Here is a 13,435-nt window from a genome sequence, read left to right as displayed (position 1 = left end):
ATTTCCCAAATGGATTTAGATAATTACTACCAAAGCCTGTACACAGCTCCAGTTTTACTAACATTTGCATAAAGCATTAATATTTAGATAATTGAGACCACTATAAATCGCATTTCTGTGTTTCATAATCAATGATGTTTTAAGGAAGGCAAGAGCCTTATGCAAGATGCCTTCAAATTAACACAGAGCACCTTTTAGAAACATAGAAAATAGGTGCAGGAGTAGGCCATTCGGCCCTTCGAGCCTGCACCGCCATTCAGTACGATCATGGCTGATCATCCAACTCAGAACCCTGTACCAGCCTTCCCTCCATACCCCCTGATCCCTTCAGCCACAAGGGCCATATCTAACTCCCTCTTAGATATAGCCAATGAACTGGCCTCAACTGTTTCCTGTGGCAGAGAATTCCACAGATTCACCACTCTCTGTGTGAAGAAGTTTTTCCTCATCTCGGTCCTAAAAGGCTTCCCCTTTATCCTCAAACTGTGACCCCTCGTTCTGGACTTCCCCAACATCGGGAACAATCTTCCTGCATCTAGCCTGTCCAATCCCTTTAGAATTTTATACGTTTTTTTGTGGAGCTACCATTTCACATAATCCTGGTGACAGGACCCCATGGGTAATTCTGGTAAACCAAACATTATTGAGGTCTTTTTGTTTTGATTAATATTTAAATTTTGTTTTAAAAAGGCAGAGAAAAGGAATCATAATGGAATTTTTCTGATTGCTTCCCCAGGTATGCGCTTGATAACTTCCTAAGCAATGTTAATCCAGAGCAGTTCTGCAACTTTAACATCACGGAATATGCCTGTGCTAAGGTAAGCAGTGTCACAATTTACAGGTTGTCATCAAGGGATATTTATTTAGGTTGCTGAAGTGCATGTGTGCAATTCTATATTGTGTCTTTTAAGTCAACTTATTTTCTTAATCTGCTTTACCTTCTGATTATTAAAACGGAATGAATTTCTAAAGGCCTATTCTGCCTTCCTCAATGTGATTTGCCCCAGTCTGTCATATTTCTAAATAAGGTTATCAGAATGATTAGAATTAGGGTGGGTATACAATAACCACTAATAAAACTCTCACATTGGCTTGTTTATAGCATATATTACTTCTGCATCGTCCTCTGAAATCAGGGTTTTATTGGATAGTAACAAGCAAAATCATGTGTTAATTAGTCAGTGCTGATTTTGTGTTAGTCTAATGCATCGTAAAAACCACCACTTAACAAGAAGTTGACTATTTTATGAAATACTAGGTCAGTGAAATAAGTTATAGTTACAGTTTTCTGTATGAATTCCATTACAGCCTGATCTACTGAAGCGAAGTTTAAATAGTGATAACTTGACAGATATTTTCTACTGCTTCGTTGGCAAAATGGCTTTGAATGCCACAGATGAAACAGCATTGATTGTTTTCCTTCAGAAGTTTGATGAGACCACACTAAATAAAGCACTCGATAAATTCAATAGGAAGGTAACTAATTATTATTATTATTTTAAAGATTTACTTACTTTTTGGGATGTATGTATTTCTGACAATGTCGATATTAGTTGCCCATTGATTCCCCTGAATAGAATTGCCTGCTATGCTGTTTGAGTCATAGAGTTCTAGGCTAAGCCAGGAATGGATGCATGGCAATTTGTTGGGTTTTTTTTTTGCACATTGGTTGTTGTGCACCCTTATGGATGGGGTTTTTTGTATTTGCTGTGACTGCCTGCAAGAAAAGGAATCTCAGGGTTGTATATGATGACATTATATGTGCTTTGGTAACACATTTACTTTGAACTTTGAATTATTTATTTCAGACCCGAAATACAGAAGGGATTCCCATAGAGACGAAGATCACATTTATAAATGCTCTGTGGGAGATTGTGAGGATCAATGAAAACTTGACCAATCCAGCCTTCCTGGCAAAATGGTTCCAGGAGAGACTCAGACCATTCATTGCAGGCATTTCCCGGTCAGCATTGAGTCCTCTTCTGGCGAGAAACTTATCCTGTGATGGTTACCAAGCAGTGTGAGTAAATGACTCTCTGCATTATCTAGTGATATGTATTAAAACAGAAGTACAGTACAACCATGTTTAAACATTGCATATTGTTATTACTTAGAGATGTAATTAATATTAACTGACTTAAGATATGTTAGAAGACTTGTTTGTTTGAATTATAATTTAGATTATTGTTATTAATGTAATCTTAACCCTGATTTTAGGCCTCATTTTCATTAAATTATGAAGCAGTAATACCACATGTTGAGCCATGTTATTGAAAGTCCTAGAAACAACACTATGTCTGATACGAACTACACTTTTCACCTGTAGAATCACACAATCGATGTGCTTGAAAATTTGGCTGCTCTCTGTATTCCTGGAGCCTATTATTGAATTGTTCAAAGATGAATGTCAAGTTATTGAAAAGCTCTGGTTTTGTTAGTATGTCATTCCAAATAATAACAGCGTACATTGAAAATAAGTTATACATTTTATTTTAAAGGGCGTTGATACTATAATGGCTAGTATTGAAATTTGCCCCATTGTTTGTAGTTTATATCAGTGTGTGATCTCAGTTTGGCATCCAGAAATCAATTTAATGTTTCTACTGTGGTCAGAAATCCTTCAATTCAGTGAGGAGCAATCTACAGTAACAGTCATGCACTCCTTTTAGAAGAAGCTGTAGACGTCTCAAGCCTTGTTCTGTGTATCTGTGATTACCCCTCTGGTGCAGCTTATGTCTGTGCTGTGCAGACCGATTTCAGACTCGATTGTAAATTGTAGACTTCTACAGTCAGCAATTTTTGTTCAAGTGCCTCTATGTGCTGGACATGTTGATGTATGGAGTGCTTTGGACAAAATTAATGTCAGCCAACAGCTTTTCCATGTCTCCATGCTCTGTTTCAGCAGGGCTTAAAGTGACCTGTATGAGCAGTGCCCAAGCAGAGATGAGAACCTGAAATGGGTGGGTCTCTGTAACATAGGTCCATCCCTCCTGCAGACCTTTCCTCCAAGCTCATCACCCTTGCCTGAATCTTTCAGCCAACTGAATATGAATCCCTGCTGCTGGTCTTTCCCCGTCGAGGTCCCCAGCACTTGCACTCCTCCAACCACCAAACTCAGTTTGGTTTTCATGCATTTGATTGTTAATTATACTGCCAGATTTACCCTCGATTCATGGTCCTAACCCGACACTAAACCATCTACTATTCTTATCCCTGAGTGTTTCCCTCATCAGAAAGCTCTTGCCCTGACTCCTTTAGTCTTGCATTGACACTTTTTTCCTCACGCCTCTGGGCTTCTCTCCTGTACCGGACCTGAGATAGTTGATGGAAAGCCCTTAAGTGTTTAGGGCCTGCTCAGTAGTGCATGACACTTTGGACCTGATGCTGCTTTGAAATTTCCAGCAATACATCCATGAATATGATACTAGTTTGCCTGCTATGAACTGATTGCTTAAGGAGCCTTTTCATACGTTGACCAATTTTTAGGCAAATACTCTAGATTTTTGTGAAAAAATCTAGCATTTGCAGTGAGGGTATATTTTGCATTTTTAAAAATGTCCATACTTATTTTTTTTCTCTGAAGAAAGATTTTATAGGGTTGGGATCTATTCAATAATTCTAATTGTCTTTCTGTGTGATAGTACAAAAGGACTGAGTGAAGGATTCAGAGAAATGTCACCAGAAATGCGAAGGATTGTACTGAAGGAGTGGATCGTTAATTATCTTAATACCACAGGTATGATGGAAAACCAATTGTAATTACCCAGCATGTTGCAAATAAATTTCCTTGTCAAAATTTTTCATCGTGTTTAAAACATTTCATTGAAATTGAAATTGTGCTGAGTATGTTTAATGCGGCAATATTTTCATGATCTTATAAGGAGTGTTTTGATCTTTTTAAATCTTCCTTAGTTAAGAATGTATACCCCTATGAGTTAATTTTTTTAATGATTTTGTTTTTGAAGGATAGGCATAGGCTAGTTTCTAAACAGTGAACAAATTCAGACGTCAGAAGTGCAGAGTGTTTTGGGAGTCTTAGTGCAGGATTCCTTAAAGGTAAACTTGCAGATTGAGTTGGTGCTGAGGAAGGCAAATGCAATGTTAGCATTCATTTCAGGAGGACTAGAATATAAAAAACAACGATGCCATGCAGAGACTTGGTAAGGCATTGGCCAGAGAGCCCCATATCTAAGGAAGGATGTACTAGCATTGAAGAGGGTCCAAAGTAGATTTATGAGAATGATCCTGTGAATGAAAAAGTTTATGAATGAGGAGCACCTTGATGGCTGTGGGTCGTGTACTTGCTAGACTTTAGAAGAATGAAGAGGGAACTCATTGAAACATACTGAATTTTGAAGATGGAGTGGACATGGAGAGGATGTTTTCAATAGTGAGAGTCTCAAACTAGAATGTACAGCTTCAGAATAAAAGAACATCCCTTTGGGACAGAGATGAGGAGGGATTTCTTTAGCTAGAGGATGGTTTATCTGTAGAATTCATTGCCACAGACAATTGTGGAGGCCAAGACATTGGTATATTTAATGCGGAGGTTGATAACTACTTAAGTAGGCCAAAGATTATTGGGAGAACGTAGGAGAATGGGGTTGGGAAGGAAAATAAATCAGCCATGATAGAGTGGCAGATCAGACTCGATGGGCCAAATGGCCTAATTCTGCTTCGATATCTTGTGACTTATTTTTTGACCCATAATAAATGAAAAATTAGTGTAACAAAACCATTACAATTTTGATACCGTTGATCGTAGTTTTCTGATATGATGTGCACTGTCATGCTAAGTGTATCAGTTTTGCTTAACTGAGCTTTTGAATCATAATCTGTGGTTTGGACAGTGACACACAAAATAAAGGTTGACAACTGAGCAAATGGCACATAGTCAGAAGTGCTGTCGTTTGAATGGAGTTTAAATTAGGACCCTATTTAATAGGTAACACTGCTACAAAGAATAAAAGGGCAGATGTGCCTTGTGTTCTGGAGTATATTTGCTGTATCTCTCAACAGCACTGAACGTATTGTTTGATTATTGAAGCATTGCTGTTGTTTTGGGGGGAGCAATGGTGTGTTGAGTTTCCTAAGATACAGTAGTGACTATGTTGTAAAAATGTTTGATTAGTTTAAGCACTTGCATTGTCCAGAAAGGCACGATATAAATGAACGATTTTTAATTGCATGCAATATTTTCATGGCGTGATGCCTTGAGAAAGTTTTATATGTAAATAGAAGTATAATTTACCAGAAGTTATAAATATGAAAAATAAACAACTCATATCTACCTTTCTGAGGCAGGCACTTCTCTTACAAATTCGATCTTATTTTCAAGTACATTAAACTATTTGCATCTGCCATTTTTATTTCTGTTGAAGTCAGACATCCAGCAGTTAAAATTTTAATGCATTAAGAAATTTTATGACATGCATACACTTAGCAACCCAGCTTGAAATTCGTGATATCATATGTAAAATATCATTAAGAGCCTTAACACTTGCTATCTGCAAGTGAATCCACATCCACATTGTCACTTAAATGCCCTTAAAACAACTGACAGTTAAAGGAAAGTACAATTTCAAAAGAAAAACTGGACAGCAATGCTATCAGCTAGCTATATAGAATTTTAGCCAAAACATTAGTTTTACTGTACATAATGAAACAGAATATTAATAGATATTTACTCTTGCTATTAGCTATTTTAATCTTCATTGAAAACATAATGCTTTTTTATCTATGTTTATGACAAGTTTTCTGTGATTCATGTGATTGAAAAGTAACCAAGTTCTTTCTCCTTTTCCTCAGCATTTCCCCTGGACTGTTATGAAAACCGAAGCTTTGTTGTCTTCTTGAAGAGCACATTTCAAAATGTCAGTCACTTTCTAACTCTGACGAGTGTATATACTCTGATGCCGCCTGATGCTTTTTCCGAGGTAAAGATTAAAATAACTTTTCTTGTGAAATGAGGGACTGTGGATTTGGAATGCAGATCACTATTATTTACTTGGTAGCCATTACAATTAAACGGTTCATTTTGTAGTGCTGATGAAGTTCTGACTAGTTCTAATCAAGGGTCTCTGACCTGCCTGAAGCATTCACCCTGTTTCGGTTCCCAGAGATGTGGCCTGACTGGCTGAGTATTCCCAGCATTTACTGTTTCTGTTTTAATTCTCCAGTTCTAGACTGGGGTATTCTAAACAAATTTTGTAATGCTGCAAAGAAATTTGATTTAAGCATTTCTTAAGAGCTTATAGAATAATTTCACTTGCTGCATACAATCCAGAGCAAATCTGCTGTATTTACTGACCTGGAGTGAGTACTTGTGCCGACCTGACCGTGATGGTGATAGGAAGAATGAGAGACTTGCATTTTATGGTGTCTTTCGGGACTTGGTACAGACAGTGAGAAAGGTAATGTTCGGCTTGGCACTTACAAAGGGTGTCTTAATATTGAGTAATGCAGCTATGTACCACAGATTGACTGCAGTACATCTCCCAATGTTATAGAGCTAACTTAGTGTAAAACTTCTAGGTGGTAATAGTGGAGGGGCTCCAGCACTGTCTGTCTTTGGTCGAACAAGCAATAAATCGAGTGCAGTAGCTCGCCTGAATAAACACAGGCATCTATTGCCCCCTCACTTCAGAGGGCCCAGCGAGGTTCTTTGCATGTAACACGTGAGTATGAGAGGCAGGGATGGCATATAGCATGGAGCCAAGCTTGCCGGTTGTTTTCTGAGAGCCCTGGATCATGGTGTTCATGGTCTTTATGAGGATGTTGTTGCTGCCTCTCATCTACTTTGTGCCATGTAGAATGAAGGGAAAAAACCTGACTTCTATTACAAATAATGAAAGTTGCTTTAAAAGGTGCTGCAGCAGTAACCATGTACGAGTCGTGATTTGGGAGCTGGAAGTTCTGGAGGCAAAAGAAGTGATGATGTTGAGGCCTCCGTTGGTCAGGGTCAGCCATGGTGTTGTACCAACAGCGGGGCAGTACCATACGGAGAGCAAGTGGTTGCCCATGCAGTTAGCTCCCCACCTCTACGCATCTGATGAACCCAAAGGAACAGCAGAGACTGATACAGTTTGGCACCAGCAGTGTTGCAGGAGTTGGCACTCAGCATTGAACTCAATGTAGGGCTGCCTTAGGGACTCTAGCTCTGGATTTTTCCTTTGGGGTTTACTCCTGAAGCTTTCCCCATGAGTGGGTATAGCCGCAAGGCAGTGGAGGTTTGAGAGCAGAGATTTCCTTGAGCTGCCAACCACGGCTGACAAACCCCATCTGCCCGAAGCGACTGGCTTGAAGGCGCCAGTAATCCTCCTACGCCCCTTCTCCTGTCAGTAGAAACGGTTCTGCTGGGCTTAGTAGCTAAGCCACACGTGAAGTCCAGGAGCTGGTGTTGGTTGTCAGAGGCTATTTGAAGCACACACCATTGGGAGCATTTAATAGATAGTGGGAGCTTGTCCCCACTACCACCCCCCAGCTAGACGAACCTTAAGGAACTTTAAGGCAGCAAAAGTAGTCCAGTGCGATGATGCTGACCACCTCCTGCATGCAACAAGAAATGTTTATTAGATAGCATTGATGAGTCAGAAACTAGGTATAGTATCATGATTTGCAATTAAAATACAATTTGTGTCAGAGGTATGCCTGACTTTGTATTCCAACACTGTAGGTTATGCTGCTTGTCCTGCTGACAATAGTAGAATGATGGTGGTGAGACTGTGGGCCACCATGTTTTTTTTAAACCCCATACTAAAATATCCATTTAAGCTTACGTGTTTAAACTATACAGCAAATAATGCTTTTGTTGCTGTAACTTCCTCTGCATTTATGTGTTTTGCCGAGTCTGATTCCTATTTGTTACGTACCCTGTAACTGGGTTGCCAAACCAGCAGAAATGGATCACTCAGTTGGAGTCTGGATTACTAGAACTAAGAAAGTTTTATTAAAGAAACAAGCAACACAGTAATCGAAAGGATAATAAATGCAACAGTTCAGCAATGATAAACACACATGTGCACAGAATTAAGATAACAGCATCAATCAAGCTCTATCGTTGTCTAGGGGTAAATGACCAAATTTCAAAGTGACACAAAGTTCAGTCCAATTTAGTAGTTCAGTTCGCAGTAATCGTTTGCCATGGCGATGGACAACGTGTGGGGGGAGAGAGAGAGAGAACGGGAACGACTGATCATTCAGAAATGGCTTCCACTCACAGACCGGCGAGATGGCTCACAAGCAGCTTTTGGGCAGGTCCTTGGTGATGTCACCTGAGGTCACCGACTGTGACCCCTCCTCCAGATGCGGTCGATCCTCTGCAGTGAACCCGGCACCCAAGCAAGGGCGGACACACACCGGGTTCCCGCTGATCGTACCTTTCCACCCTGTGCGTTGTCCGATACTTCCCACCGACTCGTGAGAGGTGTACCGCTTCCAGGGTCTCGTTACCTCGGGTGTCGTGTGTCTCTGCCTTAGCGAACCGGTCCCTTTTTATCCCCCTGCTGGGGTATCGCCTGTCCATCACTTCAAACAGTTCAGGGTTCAAAGGGGGAGCCGCTCCAGACAGCTCTCTCTCCCCCATCCCTTTATTACACATCTCCAGATGCTGTTTCATTGTGTTCCTTATCTCTCTCTTGAAGACAGGTGGCAGACCAACTGCTGATCACACAGGACAGCTAACATCTTATCTATGTGTATTCTCGTCACATATTGCATACGTAAAGTAAGGAAATTCCTTAATGTATTTCACAGGTGTTGAAAATCATCGAAGTCCGTGCATTGGTTGAAGTTCTAAACAGGCCCGGATTCATTGATAATTACAGAATTCTGACGAGCATCTTAATCCGTATTCAACCAGTCCAAAAGTTGGCTGCACTTATTCGTCAATTCTTCTTGGAGAGTCACAATGTAAGTTGCTTTCACTCCTGAGATTTCACTATTTACTGCTTCCCTAGCTATACTGTCCATTTTATTAGAGCCATGTGGCACCTGAGAATATATCTGTGTCCCTTTCACTCAGAGATTAAGAAATGGATAGTGGGTATACTAACTATAAGATGAATTGGGTGTGTGAATATCACAAGGGTTATGGAATTATGTTCTTTAATACTCATTTCAGGTCAACAAGTCCCTCAATTCCTTGTACTTGTTCCACCATTCAACATTATCGTAGGCGATCTGACTGTAATTTAAACTCTACATCTACCACTGAGAAACTCTCAATCCCTTACTTATCGAGTATCTATCTATCTCTGTAGTAAAAATATTCAAAGATTCTGTTCCCTCCCCCCACCCCCCATCTTAAGGAAGAAAGTTCTAGGACTATGACCTTTCAAAAGAAGAAGCCCATGAGCGCAAGTTAACCAAGCATGCAGAATTAAAATCAGAGTGCAGAGACAGAGGGTGGAAGGTCTCATGCTATCCATTCGAAGTAGGCTGCCATGGGTTTATTGTGTTCTCTCTCCAGAAGTGGCTGCGTGACTTTGGCCTCACTAGAAGGGAGATCAAGTCAACCAGCAGGGCTGTAGCTGAGGCAGCAGAGAAAGGATCAGCATGGGTGTGGACCAAGTATGTCCAGAGGGGCAGATAGTCAGACAGTGTATACATATCTTGCAAACCCTTCAGTAGTTGCATAGACACCTGAAGAGTAGACTATCTGTTGGATGGAAGTGACCAACAACTCTGATAGAGGCAGATGCCAAGTTTTTAAGCTCACCAGTTGGAGGTGGTGCTTTAGCACTGCTGGCCCACCACCTCGAGGGAGTCTTGATCATAAGTGGGCCGAAACTCCTGAAGACAGATGGCAGATCAACTGATGATCCTACTGGTGATAGCACAGGACAGTTAACATCTTAGTCCACGTGTATTTTGTAACTCTAACTCTACAATCTAGTATCCAGTTTAAAAAAAACTAATTTTTACTTGTTGACAACAAATATTGATATTGTCAGTGTTGTTCACAGACCAAGGAAAGAAGAAATTTTAAAAAATATCTGACTGGTGGAAAGTCAAAATGTAGCAAGTTGATTTAGCTGTATTATCATGCAAGTATATTGTTCTACAGCAAAATTTCTTCTCTTTTCAGAGAAATATTTCAGCTGCCATCATAGAGGGGATACGGCTTGAGTTTTCCAGAAGCATGTCTGGATTTGGTGATCCTGAGTTGGATAAATGGCTAAATTCCACGCTAATTCCATCTCTGCCATTGATCAGTAGATTCCTTTTCACGTCCAGAAATAGAGAGCAATTCCCCTGTTATCCATTCAATAAAATGTAAGTACATTTCTAATTATCTGTAAGCTCTAATTAATTGTAATGACCCATTGTTTCATGGCCAAGAAACAGGACATCATCTGTAAAGCTTTGTGGGTAATCGTTTGCATTTGTGTTTGAGGTTTAAATGTTGGGAATTAAAGTAGTGCACAGGATTGAAGGAACTGGGAATTGCACACTCATCGGATTCCAATGTATGCTGTGAACAGAGGGTGTTAGTTACGGTTTACAGAAGGACATGATAGATCATGGAAGAGGGTGGATGGTGGAGGGATGTTTGAGTATCTGAAATGTGCCTAGGCTCAATGATAGACCTGTTTATTCAAGCTCAGAGTCGAAATTAGAATTAAGCTAAATTTAAGTTTGTCATCTGCATAAGTACATACTGTATATGCACAGGGACAATGAAAAAGTTTTTTTCAGTTTTCTGTACTTCCTGCCCAATAGTAACTGTGAAAAGGTAACATAGCTGGGATGGTGAAGCTCTCTGTTGATAGATGTTGCCTTCCTAAGCCAGTGCCTCCTTATAAATACTACTAAAGGTGTGGAGAGATGTGCCCATGATACACAGGCAGAGTCAACCATTCTCTGCAGCTTCTTGCGTTTCAGTGCATTTGAATTGCCATACCAGACCGTGATGCAGCCAGTCAGGGTGCTTTTGACAGCACATCTGTAGAAGTTTGTCAATGTGTTCTGTGCCCATCTAAGAAAGAAAAGGTCCTGGTGAACTTTTGTTATGATTGTATCTATGTGCTGGGCCAAGACAGGTTACCCAATATTTTAACACCTTGGAACTTAAAGCTGTTGCCACTCTTCACCACTGATCCCTGGATGAAAAGTGGTGCACATTTGTTCTCTTTCCCCTTCCTGCAGAAAACAATCAATTCTTTAGTTCTGCCAACATTGAACAAGAGCTTGTTTCTGCAGCACCGCTCAGCCAGGTAACCTATCTGGTTGAGTGGACTCATCACCTCCTGTGGTTTGTCCAACAACAGTAGGATTATTGAAAAATTTAAAGATGGCATTGGAGCTGTACTTAGCCACTCAGTCTTGTGTGTATAGGGAGTAGACCAGGGGGCTAGGCACGCAGCTATGTTGATAGCCATTGAGGAGGAGATGTTGTAACCAGTCCTGATTGAGGGCTGTCAATAAGGAAGTCAAGTACCCAATTGCAGAGGGAGATCCAGCGGCTCAGGTTTTGAAGCTCGATTATGAGCTGGATGGAATGATTGTGTTTTGAATGTCCTGCTGCACTCGATTAACAGCAGCCTGATGTACGCTAAGGTCAGGTGTGAGACCTGCAATCGCAAGGAATGGTGTCATGGAATGTGAAACTTGTAACGGTGTATATTGTTTTCCATTGTCTTTTCTGATAAAATAGAATATCACACCCTTCTAGGCATTGAAATTCATCTATTATGTGCCCACCCTTAATTCAGCCCCTACAGCCTTGATTTTCTACTCCTTAGAAAATGTTGCTATTGTCTTTAATTCAGTGAGCTTCAAGTGGCTGTTTGAAGGGGTGTTTTCTTTTTATTTTAATGGCCTAAGGTGAATTTCTGTTTTTTTTTCTCCTAGTGTTGCAACACTGAGTTTGTTCAAAGAGCATCTGAATTCCAGTGATCAAGAAGCCATATATGAAAACATATTAAATTATACCAGAGGTATAAGTGATTCATTATACCGTGTAACTTGGTGATTTATCAAACTTGTGCGCATATATTCTAGTAAAATTTTTCAATCTCTCACCTTATTTCTTCAGTTGCTAATCCTTTGACTCTTCGTTTTCCAATATATTTTGTAAGCAAGTTTATAATACCAGTTGTTCTGTTAAAAAATCGTCAATCTGAAATGTTGACCGTTTCTTTATCCACAGATGCTTCATAATAGATTTTTAAGCAAGTTTATAGTACCAGCTGTTCTTTTAAAAAATCGTTGATCTGAAATGTTGGCTCTTTCTTTCTCCACAGATGCTTCATAATCTCACATTTTCTGTTCTCATTTCTGATTTCCAAGTTCTCTTAAGACCGTGAGGTATAGGAGCAGAATTAGAACATTTGGTCAATCAAGTCTGCTCTGTCATTCAATCAGGATTGACTTTTTTTTTTACCCCATTCTCTTTCCTTTTCCCCATCACGTTTACCTTGCCAGTCAAGAACCTATCAATCAATGACCTGTCAATCTATTTGGCTTCCACAGCACTCTATGCTAGCAAATTCCACAGATCCACCACACCCTTGCTGGAGAAATTTCTCCTCATCTCAGTTTTACAGGGATATCCCTTTATTCTGAAGGTGTGCCCCTGGATGCTGGACTAAGCCATATTCTATTATCCTGAAGCTTTGCATCCTAGTCCTTGACTCTCCCACTACTGGAAACACCCTCTCCATGTTCACTCTATTCAGGCCTTTCAGTATCTCGTGCCTTTCAGTGAGATCCCCTCTCATTCTTCTGAACTCCATTAAGCACAGGCCCAGAGGCATGAAACGTTTCTCAAATGTTTAAACCTTTCACTCCTGAGATCTTCCTTGTGAAGCTTCTCTGGACCGTTTCTAGAGTTAGCACATCCTTTCTTGGATACAGGGCCCCAAATTGATCACAGTAATCCAAGTGCAGTCCAACCAATGCCTTACAAAGCCTCAGCAATACACACTTGCTTTTATATTCTAATATTTTTTCATCTCACAAAACACTAACCTGCATTAGATATTGTCTCCTGTTTGGCGCTGTTGCCTCTTTTATTTGCAGAAACTGTGCTTATCATTAAGAATGTCAATTAATGGCAAGGATGCAAAAGCAATTTCCAAGGATATTCCTTGGACTAGACAGCTTAAGTTATAAAGAGAGACTAGATAGGCTGGGACTTTTTCTCTTTGTGCCTAGGAGGCTGAGAGGTGACCTTCTAGAGGTGTATTTAATTATGAGGGGCATTGATAAGGTGACGAGCCAAAGTCTTCTCTCCAGAATAGGCAAGTCTAGTACTGAAGTGCATAGGTTTAATGTGATAGAATAAAAAACTTAAAAGGGACATTTGGGCAACTTTTTTCACACAGTGAGTAGTGAGAATCTGGGATGAAGTATCAGATGAAGTGGTAGAGATGGGTAGAATTATGACATTTTGGAAAGTAGTTGGATAGGTAAGGTTTAAGGGGATATAGAC

General features: G+C 40.1%; 1 protein-coding gene across 1 annotated transcript in view; it reads left to right on the top strand.

Annotated features, from left to right (window-relative positions):
• The window catches only part of LOC134351946 (uncharacterized), a 315,363-nt gene that overhangs the window by 112,339 nt on the left and 189,589 nt on the right, over positions 1 to 13,435 (top strand). Inside the window, exons 57-64 of the mRNA XM_063058888.1 lie at positions 737 to 818; positions 1,309 to 1,476; positions 1,809 to 2,020; positions 3,642 to 3,736; positions 5,809 to 5,936; positions 8,755 to 8,910; positions 10,088 to 10,275; positions 11,854 to 11,939. Coding sequence (XP_062914958.1) covers positions 737 to 818; positions 1,309 to 1,476; positions 1,809 to 2,020; positions 3,642 to 3,736; positions 5,809 to 5,936; positions 8,755 to 8,910; positions 10,088 to 10,275; positions 11,854 to 11,939 — 1,115 coding nt within the window. The remainder of the gene's footprint in view (positions 1 to 736; positions 819 to 1,308; positions 1,477 to 1,808; positions 2,021 to 3,641; positions 3,737 to 5,808; positions 5,937 to 8,754; positions 8,911 to 10,087; positions 10,276 to 11,853; positions 11,940 to 13,435) is intronic.

Source organism: Mobula hypostoma, chromosome 9 (genome assembly GCF_963921235.1).
Source record: "Mobula hypostoma chromosome 9, sMobHyp1.1, whole genome shotgun sequence".
NCBI classification, from domain to species: Eukaryota; Metazoa; Chordata; class Chondrichthyes; order Myliobatiformes; family Myliobatidae; genus Mobula; species Mobula hypostoma.
Note: the sequence above shows the minus strand (reverse complement) of the source record. Positions and strands in the feature narration are given on the sequence as shown.